The sequence below is a fragment of the Pteronotus mesoamericanus genome, unplaced genomic scaffold (genome assembly GCF_021234165.1).
Source record: "Pteronotus mesoamericanus isolate MK-2021 breed Mesoamerican mustached bat unplaced genomic scaffold, CSHL_Meso_final scaffold_705, whole genome shotgun sequence".
Taxonomy (NCBI): Eukaryota; Metazoa; Chordata; class Mammalia; order Chiroptera; family Mormoopidae; genus Pteronotus; species Pteronotus mesoamericanus.
In genome coordinates this window covers 14,898,696-14,914,360 of record NW_026555326.1, presented here as the reverse complement: position 1 = coordinate 14,914,360, position 15,665 = coordinate 14,898,696, and the positions used below count along the sequence as shown (strand labels likewise).

Here is a 15,665-nt window from a genome sequence, read left to right as displayed (position 1 = left end):
TCTCTCTGTGTGTCATTTGTATACATATTATCTAATGGCCTAGAGGTTAGCAATAAATTATAATTATAGACTAACAATGGCAGTAAAACTGCAAAGTCAGCGTGAGAAAATCTGATGGCATTACACACAGACATGATGTTGTCATCAGGGCTGACAAGTTATGCAAGTGAAAAAAGAAGAGCAATGGGATTCAAGCAAACCAGGAACTGAGTTCTCGCCCTGGGCCACAAGGCACCCCTCCCCCACCCATAAATACACAATCGTGTGGCGCTCCCGGTAGGTGAGGGCTGGGCTGCAGCCCTTGCAGCTAGGCAGATGGGACGATTAATACTAGGGCAATCTGAATGTTTTCACAATGAATAGGTTTCAGTTCCTCTTTTTGTTTTTTGCTTAGGTGTTTGAAGGATGAAGTTTGCATATACTTGCAAGAGGTTGCTTTTAGCTGTGAAGTTGAATTGCCCGCTACTGAGAGGTCTGGGAACACACGGCAACCAGCTCCTCCCACGACTGTGTCTTTTTCTGAGATCTTACGATTAGACTGAGCCTAGCATTGCTGCGACCCAGGAGCCACTCCGCTGGACACACTGGGTCATTCGGAGAGGACAGAGGGTACACAAGGCATCCCCAGGGGAAGAAAGGTGGGTTTCTCTGAGAAGGCCAAGTCTGCAGCTAGTTCCCTTCAGTCAAGATGATGCCACAGAGCCTTTGGGAGTCCTAATCCCACCAGCTTTGAAAATCCTCTTTGCCAGAACCATCCCTTTCCTGTTGTTTGGTTCTCTTGGAAAAGACCGTAGGCATTACAGGGACATTTCAACAGATTTAAGTGTTCTCAGAAAAGTGAGATGTTATTTGATTTAAAGGGTGCCTTGCACTCATGAATGAGCAATAAATATTTGTTGATTTGATTTTCAGTTTTACTTTTCAAGGAGTTAAGTGGACTGAGTTGAGGAGGGTTTTAGAGAATTACTTCTGAAAGACTGAAATTAGTAACCACAATCTCATCTCCTTTGCAATTGTGTTGCAGAAAAATTGTTTATTTTCCTGTCATATGAGGGAGCTGGCTTTCCTTGGCTTTATTTTCCTCTAGAGTCTGATTTACAGAGTGAAAAATGGAGAGGACAAAGGAATAACATGAAATACAAGTACATCCTTGGTTTCAAAAAGCAAATCGGAACAGAGAAGACTGTTAATGCCTCTGCTCTAAGGAAACAGCTTCTGAAACGGCTTTGGAGGCAAAGCTCTTTTGCCCTTCACTCCTGCACTCAATCATTTCAGCAGAATAGATGCAAGCATATCGGCATTTTGGTGTTCCAATCAGTTTTGTGATTTGCTCAATGTCAGGAGTAACTTCTGCGTGTGCATTGCGGGCCTGCAGGAGAGCAGCGGGGTTCCCGGGGTGTGGGGGACACCCTGCTGGCCGACCCAATTCTGCCATCTTGGTGCTACAGGTTGCTTTCTTTTGTCCAATGGACAGCTCGGGTAGCCATGGACCATATACCATGAGTCTTCACTTAACATTGGCAACAGATTCTTGGAATTGGGACGAAAAGACATATAATGAAACCAATTTTCCCATTGGCTAACACAAGCCAGAATTAGGTTCCTACTGTATCGTGTTGGTGTTTTAACAAAACGTCGTTATTCGAGGACCTGCTGTGTCATCATCTGTAGGTCAACAACATGAGAATATTTGCCTGCACCCTCTCCTTTTAATACCTGCGGAGGCTCTTTAGAGAATCCAGTACAGGCAGTCAAAGAGCAAACAATCACACATCATAAACAATTCTGCTGAGGAACTGGAGAGGCCTTGGCAACGGCGCGCTCTCCCCTGCCTTCTCCGGGAGCTCGCTCGCCCTCTGCCATTCTCCTCTCTCTTTTTGTTCTCCCTTCCTGCCTTTGTCTTGATTTCTAACACATTTTTTACAGCACTGCAACTCTGCTCTCTGAATATGTTCTCTCGCTTTCAAAAACCCAAATCAAAATGTAGTCGCTTTTGGGTCTTCTGCCCACTTAAGTCCTAAACGAGAAGCACTTGCTAGGGTGGCCAAGACCCCAGCACAGGGTTTGGATTCTTGCTCACCTCAGAAAGAGGAGATTTTTACAGGAAACCCTATTATGACCTTCATTCAGCCTGCAGCTCTCAAAGAATGCTCCGTAAGAGCAGCCACGAAATGAACAGCTCCGGCCTACTTGTTTCTGGCTCTCCTAAACGGGCCTTCCTTCCCTGACAGTTCAGTGGGGTGTCAGACTCTCCACAGCTAAACGCTCTCCCTATTCCTGCATATTTTCAGTTTGCATCCTTCTTAACCACTTTCATTAAGAGCTCACATGAGAAACATTAACTGGAAAACCCAAAAGGGAAAGTTGGCAGATAATGTTATTTGGGAACGTGGGCTCTACAGCAATGATTGTCTTTAATAATTTTTTAAAGGACTGGATTTAGATACATTTCTAGTATCATTTTTAAGACTCCACTGCCCTTCCTAATGAGAATCATGAAAATATTTGAGCATAAACAAAACCATTGCTTCACACGGGGTGATTTATTCAATTACTATTAGGCAAGGGGGCGGATCATGCCACTGTATGCTTGAGATTTAACTTTCAGATGAATGACTCGGTTGCCTGAACTGTGCACAGACACTTAATAGAAGACAGGACCTGGAGTGTTGAGGCCTGCGCCCCTTTTGTGGAGGCTGTTAGCGGTGTCCGGGGCTCCCTCGACCCTCCCCTGCAAGATGTGTCCCTCCCTTACACCAGGGGACGACTTGCTTTCTGATTGGCTCCCATGTTGGTCTGAAGTCCCGCATTAAGATGTGGACAGTGGTACTTTACCCGTTTCGTGAGCTGAGTGTCCATCATGAAGTTGTGAACGTGCTTCTCCGCTTTGGTGAGTTCCAGCTTCCGGGCCACCACAGCCACCACGAGGGCGGTGCAGCCCGCGCCCTGTGGGAAGACAGCGAGGAGATGGGGGAGAGCACATCATTCAGAGGGAAGGTTCAGAGGGAAGACTCGACGTGCCCCGGGACCACTGTGAGGACTCCGGGAGCGCAGCGGGACCTTGAGCTCTCTGGCCGGTCAAAACCACAGAACGTGTCTGGGCCCCGCCTCCCGCACCCACGGAGGGGCCTGCGGTGCTTTAGGCTTAGCTGCAGAGCTGACTTCTGGGAGACTGTGTCTTCACAGGACTTGCCAGTTCTTAATGAAGCAGGACACAGAATGTGGCTGAAGCTTTGGGGAATTTAAAACAACGAACAATCAACTGGTCACCTGCCAGGCTGCGCAGGGACTGCAGAGGGCTTGGCGCGCACACAGGCCCTCTCTCCCTCAGGCGGGTCTCCACCCCGCTGCCAGTTTCAGACCAGGGGCCCCGGAGGAAAGAAGGCCTCAAATACAATGGAGCAGTGGCTGGAACACCTGCTGGTGGGGAAGAGTTTTCCTGAAAATAATCTAATAAAGAGGTGACGCGTTCCCCCAGGTTGCTTGCCAGGGGAGCACCGGTCAGCCTAGGTCTGCTCTCTCTGCTCCGCTTGCTCCTCAGCTGAGTCTTTTTACCTGAAGATCTAGGCTATGACTCAGCACAGGGAAATGACTGTTTCTGGCTTTCACCGGGAGGCTCATGAATTCACCAGCATGCAGAGATTTTAAAGATGGCAACAATTTCGCCTCAAACCAGGATTTTAAGAGGACCCATAGGGGGCCTCAGTATTTTCCAGAGCAGCGTTCCTATTCTGCCTGGGCAGGTCCATTCCAGAGGGGCTCAAGGGAGGGGGAGGAAAAGAAGCAGGTTTCCCAGGACCCGTGTTTGTGTTCTCTCTTCTAACCGTCTGAGCTCACATTTGACTGTCCGGGAAATGAGCAGAAAAGGGAAAGTGGTTCATTCCAACCCTCTCCTAATGGATTTTCAAGTCCCCTCCACTGTGCTCCTTCACCGGCTGCAAGCACTGGGTGGGGGGAGAGAGAGCCACTCCTCCCCGATTCTTCCTGGCAGCGAAGTCAGCCTTGCCCGCGCTGGTTCTTGAATGAGAGCACACTCTCCTCTGGGCCGTCACCCTCCTCCTTTCCCCTGGGCCCTGGACCTTCCTGCCCTCCACCCAAGGAGGGGCCGTAAGCTCAGCAATGTCAGCAGTCTAATCCTCAGCTGCAGCAGAAATTAGAGTGGCCACAGAGCCTAGTTTAGCAGTTGAGGTTCCAGGATTGAAGGGGACTCAATCAAAACATTTTTGGCTCATCAGGTCTAAAGGAATGTGTTAGAAATGGTAAAGAGTGGCGTCAAAGGTACATTATCTGTGCCAGAGTTGGGAGGAATGCAAGCTGGGCAGATCGGTGCCCTACTGCCTCCTTTATAATCCCTTTCTTTCCTTTTCCACAGGTTGGCAAAGGCTAGTCTGTGTAAGGTTTTGGCGTGGCTGAAGCTGGCTTTCACAAGGGTTCTCATTCAAATAATCTCATGTTTCTTGGTACATTTGGCCATTTGGTCAGCTGGCGATGGGCTGACCATTTGTAACACAACAAACTGAAAGGAACTGAGTCTCCATGAATCTCCCTTTTCTGACCTCATTTTCCTTGCTTGTTCAGGGATGGCCGTGTTTTCTTGCCATCTGTGACTTGCAGGAGACTCTGTGCCCAATTTTCAAAGGATGTGTATGGGTAGCTGGACAGCCTGGTCTGTAGCTATAATCAATTTAGCCAGGCCTCCAAAAGCAAAAAATAGCTTTAAAGAAGCTGTCCTAAAGGGCAGATGTGTGCTCAATTCCGCTCAACCAGATCAAGTATAATCACTCTCCTTTATATGGAGTTCCAAAGGTACTTTGGGCTGAAAGACCAAGAAGAGGGATGTATCACAGCAGTAAAAATGGAACATCAGAGAGAGAGAGTTCTCCCGAGGCTCCATGCTCCCTCCCCTCCTTGGGTCCAGGCAAAACCCTACTTACACCACCCCTGAAAGCTGGGGGCAGGATAAGCTTGAAGAGGGAGTTGCCCTGCTCATCATACTACTCGGGGAATTTCATCAAACAACCTCTTATCCACCTTCCCGAATTTCCAGGGCCAGGGTAGAGTGCTTCATGGTCTCCCCACAGCTCACCCTCTAGCGGCTTGAACGCAAGGCTTCCAAGTAGAAGCTAGAGTGTTTTAACAAAGGAACCATCTATTTTCTATGATTAGGGTTAGTTTCTGCATGGAGGCTGGCGGGTGGACTAGATGACGTTTCCCAGTTTCTTTCTACTTAAAGATGTCAAGGCTCTCTGGAGGATGCTGAGCCCTTAACCCCCTAATTCTGACTTGAATAGAAATCCATGGATATCCCCAACTTTATTTTTCTTTTAGAGAATCCATCATGCGGATGTAATTAGGGAAGTTGCTAATAAATAAGCCTAACTTGGTCATTTCCAGTAAGAAGCAATCTTATAAAGATGGGGTCAGATCTCGCAACCTTCAGAAAGTGGTGGGCAGGGTTCCGAAATCTAGACTGTGGTCTGCTCCAGAAAGAGCGGGGGAGGGGGGAGAGAGAGAGATAGAGAGAGAGACAGAGAGAGAAAGAGAAGGAGGAGAGGGAGAAGGAAAGGAAGGGGTGCAGAAGGGAAGAGAGAGGCTGCAGAGAGAGAGAGAGAGAGCTGGAGTGGAGACTGAGACAGGGAATGTTGTGCTCCATCCTAAACAGCATGGGACAGAACAGGGAAAGAGGAAAGGAAGAAGACAAGGCATAAGAAAAAAATATGGGCCAATGGAATTGAGAGAGGAACGCAGGAAGAACAAGAGCTAAGTCAAAAAGTTAATGGTCAACTTTGGCTCTTGAGAGGGAATAAAGGAAGTGTTATGGGATCCCCCTCCCTCCTGTTGTGTTCACCTCTAAATGATATAATGACCACCTGTGTTCCTTTTGGGATCATGAGCCTTTTTACTTTACCGTTTATAGTCTGATGTGCCCACGGTCGCAGCCTGGGAAAACTTGTGGGATGTGGCAGTGATACAGGTTGGCTTTAAGAGACAAATTGCCAAGGACTTGGCTGATCTTGGGGTGTGAGAACATACACTGTCCTAGCATGGAATCTCAGAAGTGGCTGGTGGGCAAGGAGGGCGTGTGAGGAGAGGAGGGACTGGGCGCCAGGGGGACAGCAGCTGCCGGCATGACTTCCGTGGCGTGAGGCTGCGGAGCTGATCCGTGGCTCAGACTCCTGCCTGCCGGTGCACCGAGCCCTGAACCCCGGTCGCCACCCACTGGGTTCCCGGGGTCCTCTCTGTCCAAGCCCTGCTTCCACAGGAGGGCGGCAGGAGGAGGAGCCCACACTGTCCAAGGTACACGGTGAGCAGGAGCACAGGGGCGAGCAGCGAGAGGGTGGCTGCCACGGGGCACGTGCCTAACTCATCCGCGGATCTGGACCCGAATCAGACACCCAGGCTCCTCCACACTGCTCCTTCCACTTCTCATTTCCAAAACACATTTTCCAGCTGGGAAACCTTAGACTCTGGAAAAACAAGTACCCCAAGGGGAAAAGTATGAGGTGTTCCTAACTAAAGGAGCATAAAATAAAATAAAACATAAATGAAAGTGACAAATGGAGGAGGAAAGCCTGGAGGATTTACAGTTGGATTCTGTTCCTGCAACAGATTCCATGTAACAACTAAAATAACATCAATTGGTTTGAAACCAAGGTGTTTTAGGGAGAAGCTCATCTTCTAAAACTGACATTAAGCAGATCTCTTGCTGAGCCCTCTTTTTCCCTCCTCCCAAAAGTGACTCAGTCTGTGCTACCTTCTACTTCATCATCACTTTCCTTTTGCAGTTCAAAGAAGCATCTCGCAGGAAGCCTTGGGGAAAAGCTCAGTGTCCCCAGCAGACAACCTGGAAGCTTTTGTCTGTTTGTCCATAATTTGTCCACTGAGTGAGTCTGGCTTTAGAAAACGGCTCTTTTGAAACAGGGCTCCCACCCAGCTGTCTTGGGAGTCCCAAAGGTCTTCCATATGCCTGCAGAACCAAAAAGTCTCCAAAGGCATCTCTGTAGGTTTCATTGTCATTTCCACTTCTGGACTAAGTATCGAGAGCTTTCTCTCTGCGTTGTAACTGTCATCATAAAATTCTTTGTGGAAAGACACCGGACTTTGATACATCTGCTTTCGCAGGTGAAATCTCTCACATACACCGGGTCTGTGCCAACAATGTCGAGTTGTTCAGACAATTATATACCCTGTTTAATGGTTGATAATTACACTGTTACTGGGATTGCCAAGAGAAAACAATGATTAAGAGTATTTACAGCCCGCACACACAGATCCTTCCTTTCCCTCCCCAAGCAGGCCTTGTCTTGGCCTGCATGGTGTCCATGGTAACCAAACAGGAAGCTGTACCTTTAGTTAAGGCACTTGCAATAACATTCAGGAGATATATGCAGTGCTGGGAAGCTGGGGGAGGGGATAAAAGGATTTGCAGCAACCCAAAACCCTCGAAAGGAGTGACTCAGCTAGAAAAATCACATTTGCTAGACAAATGCCACCGGGATTCCTCACTGTGGCTGACCCCAGAGGGTGGCAACTGGCTTTAATTTGGGTAAAAACACTGAGAAGAATGGAGGAAGCTTCCCTGCTCTTCTGCATAGAGAGGTACAGGTTTAGGCAACAGGGTTCACGCAAAAGGAGAAGATGGAAGTTGTGTTGTATTTTTAATATGGGAGCAGGTATCGGTTCCTCCTCATCCATTTATTCTTCCCACTTTGATTGCAACTCTCTCATCAAGGAACAAACACTCCCTTCCAAGGAGCTTCTACAGAACAGGAGCAAAAAGGGTGCTGATGACCACACTCCAAGGGGAAGGCTGGGAGCAGACCAAGGCGTCCTGCTTGCCCCACTCAGCTTGGTCAGAGAAGCCAGGGGACGATGCCAGAGGGAGGCATCAGGAAAATGGTGGCAGGGACCACTTCCTGGATGGGGCACGGCTACTTGCCGAGAGGGAGAATGGCTGATATTTAAAAATAACAGAGGCTCCCAGCGGGGCTCGTCCACCTAGTGGCCGCCCACCCTACCGCCTGCCCGCTTGCTCTGTGTGCCCTGGCTGAGCATGGGCTCGAGGCACGAAGCCCGCAGCCCAGGAGCTGCTCTGAGGCAGGAAAGCTCTGGCCTTCAGATGGGCGGCATTTCATTCCTTTCTGGAAGAAAGAATCGTTCCCTGGTTTCCTGGTGACAACTGGAGCTGTGCCAGACGGACTCCTACGAACCAATGGGAGGTGTTTGTTCCAAGGCCTTCCACTCACCCATTATTTATCCCAACACCGGTGCTAAACCTTTTGTCATTATCTGCTGTTAATCCCTCAGGAGGACCTGCCTGCTAGTGTGCACCTGCCTGGGCTTCGGTGAAAAAGGAGAGGACGGTGTGCTGGTGGGGAAATGGCAGCACTGCGTCCTCCTGCACACAGGCCTCTTCTCTGAGCCCCGCTGCCTTCTCACTGAGATCGGTCCCAGGAGGCCACCGGGCTGCGGTAGGGCAGGAGTGGGGCAGCTCTCACCCCTGATGAGGAGTTAATCCATTTCCTACTGCAGAAAAAAAGTCCTTCTCATTTCTAAAGGAGGGCCTTTCTTCCTCCTGGGAGAATGAATGAAATCTGAGGGGACGCTGAAAGGAAGGGTCTTCACAGATAGAGTATAATAGGGGTACAGAGAAGGCTCCCCTGGAGTGGGCTGTGTTGACCACCCATGGAGACCTAGGACAAGCCACAGACATCCTGTCCACCCTCACACCCCCACCATGACCTCAACGGTGCCCAGGCTTCGATGGGTGCTTTCCTCTCTGCAGCCTGTATCTAGGATCCTAGGAAGGAGGGCACAGAGCAGTGGCTGCCTGTCCTGGACCTGAAGCTCAAGAAGGCCAAGGAGCCTCATCCCCTGGCCAGGGAAGGACGGGTGGAGGTCAGGGATGCTGAGGATGCCGCCAACCCTGATGGTGTGCGCAGTTCCTGGTGTTGAAGAAGCACGTTAACATGAAGCATTGCCATCCATCCTTCTCACCAGCCAGTGAGGAGGGCGGGCAGGTTCTCCACCCCTGCTTTATGCTCGATGAGGCGGAGGTCCAGCAGGCTAAGTGCACTGCCCAGAGTCTACAGTGAGGACGGCAGTGGGAATTCTGACTCCAATTCTGAGCCCCCACCCAGGTCCCTCCCACACATGTGACCATGTGTACACATGTGTACATCCCTCATGAATGCACATGATGTGCTGGGGATGACAGCCATGTGACGGGCAACAGTGTGTGTCGGGTCAGGTGGCAGAACGATGGGCAGGAAAAATATACCCCAAAAGGGTGCAGACCAGCCAGGGGAAGATGGGGAGGGAGTCACAGTCTAGTTGATGTCAGAGCCGGGAACGACCTGGCACTTGGAGCCCAGCACCCCAGCATGCAGATGTGAACACCAAAGGCTGGCCCAGAGCCATGGAACCAAACCAGTGGCCACCCAGTCCAGAATACAGGTCAGGGCTCTTGTCCCAGTCCCCACCTCCGTGGGTTCCAGCTAAGTTTAGGAGATGTGGCGCCAAGGTCTGTGGGGCCCGGCGACAGGAAGGACTACAAGCCGGAATGTTCCCTGGGGACGAGCACACCAGGCAGTAGGGTGGTGGTGGGTGGAGGAGGGTCACCCCCACAGCCAGCTTGGCCCAGCCCATTTTGGGCCGGGCCGTGAAGGGGCCACTCATTGTCAGGAACGAGGGCCTGTTCCTACCTTGGAAAAGGAAACGAAAAAGTAAGAAACCATTGCTGATTTCACATCTGCCTCTCTGTGTACAGAGAATGCATGCTGGTCTCCTGAATGGCTGCTGTTCCCGCACCCTGACCAGGAAGGCCCCTGTGAGCTCACAAGTAAGGGCTCTCGCGCGGAGGGTGGCGAGGGGCAGCGGGCAGAGGAAGGTACTCACCATGATGCCAGTGAGGAGACAGACGCCTTTCCCACAGTATGTGTGGGGCACCATGTCCCCGTAACCAATGGAAAGGAATGTGATGGAGATGAGCCACATGGCACCCAGAAAATTACTAGTGACATCCTGCTGGTCATGGTACCTGCCAAGGGGAAGAGGGGAGTTAGTCTGTGGAACTGCCATTTCCAAGAGCAAAGGCTGGGGGCAAATCTGGACAGGGAAGGAAATGAAGCCATTTGCTGAGGTGCAGGAAGCAGCAGTGGCGACGCCCAGAGATCTCTTTAGGAGACTGGAGGTGCTGCACCTCTGCCCACCCAGCTCCCGCCTGCAGCTCCTGGCTCCCCCAGCCTCCCCCGACCACCGCATGCTTGGTCCCAGAGGTAAAATGTTGTGTGATGATTTGCACCGTGTTGTAGATGTCCTTTTGGGGCTGGTAAAATAGCTTTGGATGAAATCATGCAGTAATAAAATTTAGATCTTTCCTTTTAAGCTGACAGTCTAAATGTATGTAGATGTGATTAATCTGAAATCACAAGCTCCCAAACAGGGAAAATGTCAAAAAAAAAAAATCACCAAATACATTTAGCAATTTCCTGAAGGTGGATGAATCCCCAAGACTGGCACCTCCCGGCGCCTGGAGCGGGGCCAGGCGGGCTCTCACGGAGCTGTTTCCAGGGGAGGCTCCGGGCTCTCCACAGAGGGGCCGTCTACACCTCTGTGGCCTCGTGGCTGCCCCGCCCAGGAGGAGCCAGCCGGAAGCGTATCACCACCATTCTCTCTGCCCGATGTCCATTCCACCCCATCCTTTCCCCCCTCCGTTCATCCCCAAACACCAAGGTCCCCGTGCACCAGACTCTGAGCCAAGGACCGGAATGTGGAGATGGGCAGGACACATGCCCTGCCTTTGGGCACTCAGCCAGGTGAAGGGCCCATGGAGGGTGCAGGCATTTGCAGAAAGGTTGATTAATGAATGGATGAGGCACTTTGGGGGCAGGAAGAAAAGGACAATGACCTTTGTCCCAAAGGCAGGGGGGTTAGTCAGAGGCTTCAGCTTTCCAGGCAGCCAGGAGGAGGGTGTTCCAGGCTGTGGACGCACAAAAGCCAGACTGAGCCTTGAGTGCAGTGGGCGGGGCGGCCGGGCAGGTGAACATTTCTCAAAATGTTCTCCAACATGATCAGCCTGAACACCATACAAGGGCCTCAGCATTTTATCCTGCAGGAACATCGCTCCTTGATAAAATCTCCCCATCTGCTTCTGGGGGGGATCACGGGATGGGAGAGTCGAGGTGGGTCTGGGAGAACCAACCATTCTGGTTAGATAGAGCAGAAAACCACTTACGAACCCTGATCCACAGATTGAGTTACTCAGAAGCTTGCGTGAATCAATGCACATGATGCGCTGGGGATGGGGTCTGGCAGAAAGGCCCCCAGAAAGTGTTAGCTACTATTGTCAGTGCTCTCCCTGACCCACAGGGTCTGGGGCCCAGTGGGTAATTAGCAAGTGTTGCTTCCCCTCCCCTCGCTCCAGGCCAGGTATGCGGGGAGGGCTGCAGGCGCAGGTGCATCTGGAGATGGGCCTGGAGGAGGCAGAAGCTCTCCTAGTCATGTGGTCAGGAAGACGATGGTGGGCACAAGGGCACAGAATGAGGGATGCCTTTATTGATTCTCAGTGTCCTAGCGCGGGTCACACAGAACAACCCGCCACGTGGCTGGCACGTTGTATATAAACGCTCTAATTCTCACAACGTCCTGTAAAGTATTTTCACGGGTAACTGGAAGCACAGAGACACTGAGAGACTTGCCCGAGAGCACACAGGAAGTGCTCCACTTAACATCAGAGAGGTGGAAGCAACTGCTGTGCGTGCCTTGAGAAATGATGAGGAAGTTCAGCAAGAGGAGGGCACCTGGGCTCCAGCATCAGGTGATGAAGTAGCTTTGGAGACCAGGGGTCCAAATCTGTAAGGCCTTGAATTCCCAGATAAGAGGTTTGGATTTGGTCTCAGAGATTTAGCTCTGAGCAGATGAATGCCAAAATGACATGGTCCGCTGGGAAGCATGCTCTACAGGTGGAGAGCAGAGTGTTTGACAAGCTGGGACCCACCAGCTTGTCATGTTATTTCGTGTTATTTTTTTTACAATCGGGAATTTTGGAAAAGAAATAGTTCCTTCTTTTTCTTTAACGGCTAAGAAAGTGGGGCGGCCAGGTGAAAAGCAGGGGCACAAGGCTGGGAGGGAGGCGCAGGCGTGGCCTCACTGCCCTGTGCAGCCCGGCCCAGCAGACCCGGTGAGCACGCCCTCGGTGGGCTGTCCAGCCCCAGCTGGGGCCCGCTACCAGCCACCTGAGGGGCTGACATCAGCCTTACCATAGGACATGCATGCCTGGGATTCTAGGGACATCGGAAGAGCAGACATTCCCCTTCCCAAGGCTTGCTGGTTAGACACCCTCCCTGCTTCACTCAGTCCCCAGCACGCTCTACCGCTGCCCCAGGGCCCCTGGCTGGCTCCTCCGGACAGTTGCCTCATTTCCCTGAGGCTGGGGGCTGCGCCTGTGTCTACTTATCTGATCAAATTGGAGCAACACAGACAGGCGGTCCCCAACTTTGATCCCCAAGATGAAGTGCACCTTCCCCTGGCCCAGTGCACCAGCCCCATCCCCGCTTTGACGTAGTGTAGGAGGGGCAGCCACCATTCCCCACAGCCCGGGCCCCTCCAGGCCCTGAGGCCACCTTAGTCCCCAGAAACCACTTCCGGCATGCTCCCGGCTGGGAGGGAGGGCCGCTGACGCTGGCTCTCAGGGCCTGTGCTGAGGTGGTGGTAGAACATCCTTCCCTTCAGGGATAGACCTTCGAGTCTGTGAAACAACAAGACTCAGTGAGAGCTGACTGTGGGGGCCCAGAAGGGGGAGACTAAAGAAAGCTCCATGTCAAAGGTCAGCAACATGTAAACATGTCATAGAGTCAGAGTTGGACATCAGTTCATCAGAACGCATTTCTTGGAAGAAGTCTTAGGTCAGGATGTTGAGGTTGGGGCGGTGGATAGGGAGGAGGGGAGCTGGTGGCCTAGGGCTCGGCTTGCCTGGCTTCAAGCTCAGCTCCATCTTCAGTAGCTCCATGGCTGAGGTGGGCAAGGGACTTAACCCCTCTGTGACCCAGTTTCCTTATCTGCTGATGGGAGGATTAAGAAAAATAATCCAAGGTGCTCAGCCCAGAGTAGGTGCACTAAATGTCAGCAGTTACTGTTGTTGTTGAGAGGGGCAGGTGCTATCAGTCTGAGAAACAATCTACAGAAAAATACAGAGCGGGGATTTACAAGTGCGGTGGGGAGAGGGCCCCCACAAGGGGAGAATGATGTCTTGAAGTTTAGGTTGGAGAACTATTTGATACAGGGATGAGAAGAGCCTACTGTAAGTTGTTGCACAAAGAAGGGACACAAGACACTTGGTATCTGAGATGATTCTTCCAGCAGGTGCACGCAAGGCTGATTGGGGAGAGCAGGCCCCAGACAGTGAGAACTGCTAGAAAGTTTGCAGGTGCCCACGGAGAAGCAATGGCGAGCCCCGAGTGCTGAACCATGGGGTTTGGATTTCGTTTGCAGTCTCTCTTCATTGTACCTCATTGACTTTGCTGTGCCCATGTATTTCCACGGTCCTTTCCTTGCAAACCCTGAGGCTTAAGGGATTGTTCCCTGGCTGCTTGGTTGCCCTCGGGGCGGTGGACCACTCTATCCATACATGGGCTCGAGGGAAAGAGATTAGAGCTCAAAGCGGAATTAAGCATGCAGCAGCGAGTAGTCTGTCTCCTTTTAAAGTTGATGTTTGATTTGCTGCTGTATCTTTCTCTACATTCCCTTCGTGTTCTTTGGGTTTCTCTTTCATTCACCATACAAAATCCTAAACTGGTGCTAACTATGTGTGCTGAGGAGAGGACAAGCAGATCTTGAGGATGTCACTCGTTCATCATTTGTCAAATTTCAACAATCTGTCCTCTGGCAGGGGCTCTAGAAGACGCCACGATGAATCAGACAGACACCTGACACTCCTGGAGCTTGGAGCATCATCAGAGAGGTGAGGCACGCATACAGTTCACCGAGCAGGGCGTGAGGAGTGAGAGCGCGGGCCTGGCGATCCACGCTGTGGACGTGGGCAGGAGGCAGAAATGATATCCGAACCTATTCACAATTTTAGAGTGGTTTACACTTGTCACAAATTCACATGCGAATTTCATGTTATTTTTTTACAATCGGGAATTTTGGAAAAGAAATAGTTCCTTCTTTTTCTTTAAGGGCTAAGAAGGAAAAGATGTGGTTTTGGAGATAGGTTATTATACTTATTCATTTATCATTAGGGTGTGGATTTACACCATGGTGTTGTTCACTTTTTAATGAGATAAACGCATAACTGGGTGAAGATGGTGAATTAAACACACACGCTGCCTTTGCTCCCTTCTCAAACCCCTCTCCAACTGAGAGTTTTAGTCCCCTGCTTTTAAAAATAAGCAGGCAGCCAGAAATCCCCAGATAGCTGAGAAACGTCTCTAGCATTAAAGACACAGACCAAAGCAGTCAATTAAACAAAGAAACAGAACTCTGGATCAAATACAGACCATTTGCAGAGAAAAACTCTTGAAAAAAATTCCATAATTAACATTGTAAGAGAGATAAAACAAGATATTGGACCCAGGAGACCAGAATGGCATGCTATGCCAAAAATGTCTTCCTAAAGGGCTGGAAGATAAATAAATTGAGGAAGGTTCCCAAAAGGCATAAAAAGACAGAAAGAGAAATGCAAATAGGAGAGGAAATAGAAAATCAGTCAACCAATTCAAATAATATTTTCAGAAAGAGATAACTGAAAAAAAAAAGGAGGAGGAGGAAAGGGAGACAGAAAATGAAGGAGAAGAAAAGAAGTTATTAAAGAAATCATTTAAAAAAATTTCCCATAATTGATGGACACAAGTTTCTAGATCAAGGGCCCACTGTCCCTAGCAAAGCGGTTGAAAATAGACTTGCATCATGGCACATTATTGTGAAATTTCAGAACACCAGGGGCAGAAAATGATTCTATGGAGCTTCCAGAGAGAGGGATAGAGGTGGTCAAATACAAAAAAAATCAGAAATCTAAGTGCCTTTGGACTTTTTCACAGCAAGACTGGAAGCTGGAGGATTATGGGATAGACTTCAAAATTCTAAAGAAAAGCGATCTCTAAACAAGAATTCTAAAGCAGAGACCAGAATCCCAAATCAGACAAAGCATCAGTTAAGTCTGAGAGTGAAATGAAGACATTTTCAGATATGCAAGGCTCTCAAAAATTTGCCTCCTCTGCACCCTGTCTCAGGAAGCCACAGGAGGGTGTGCACCACCAAAACAGAGGAGTAAGCCAACAAGAAGGGACCCTGGGGTGGGCAGCACTAGGGGCAAGCAGATGAAAGAGGCCCAGCGTGACGGCCATGCACCAGGCGTAGAGGGCCACCAGTCCGGACTGGAGCGGGTCAGAAGCTCAGGGAGACGTTTCTCCAAGAAGATGAAATTGATAGAAAACCTGAAGTGCCTGGACATCTGGAGATGAGATTTAGACAACCGCCAGAGTTTGGAGTTGCATTAGCAATAAGTACATAGAAAACTAAGCAAATGAACAAACATGGTGATTAACCAGAAAAAACAAAACATCTGCAGGAAAGGAGAAGTTATAGTCCTTTACTACAAAGGACTCAACTATGATTAGAGTCAAATTAGCGATGAATGAGTAATACAAACACTGATTACTTATCTA

At 50.1% G+C, this 15,665-nt stretch overlaps 1 protein-coding gene across 2 annotated transcripts in view; it reads right to left on the bottom strand.

Moving 5' to 3' along the window:
* The window catches only part of KCNN3 (potassium calcium-activated channel subfamily N member 3), a 139,829-nt gene that overhangs the window by 12,005 nt on the left and 112,159 nt on the right, over positions 1 to 15,665 (bottom strand). For both annotated transcript variants that reach the window (XM_054562990.1, XM_054562991.1), the window contains exons 4-5: positions 9,898 to 10,039; positions 2,836 to 2,946 (exon numbers count right to left, since the gene is read on the bottom strand). In XM_054562990.1, coding sequence (XP_054418965.1) covers positions 2,836 to 2,946; positions 9,898 to 10,039 — 253 coding nt within the window. The remainder of the gene's footprint in view (positions 1 to 2,835; positions 2,947 to 9,897; positions 10,040 to 15,665) is intronic.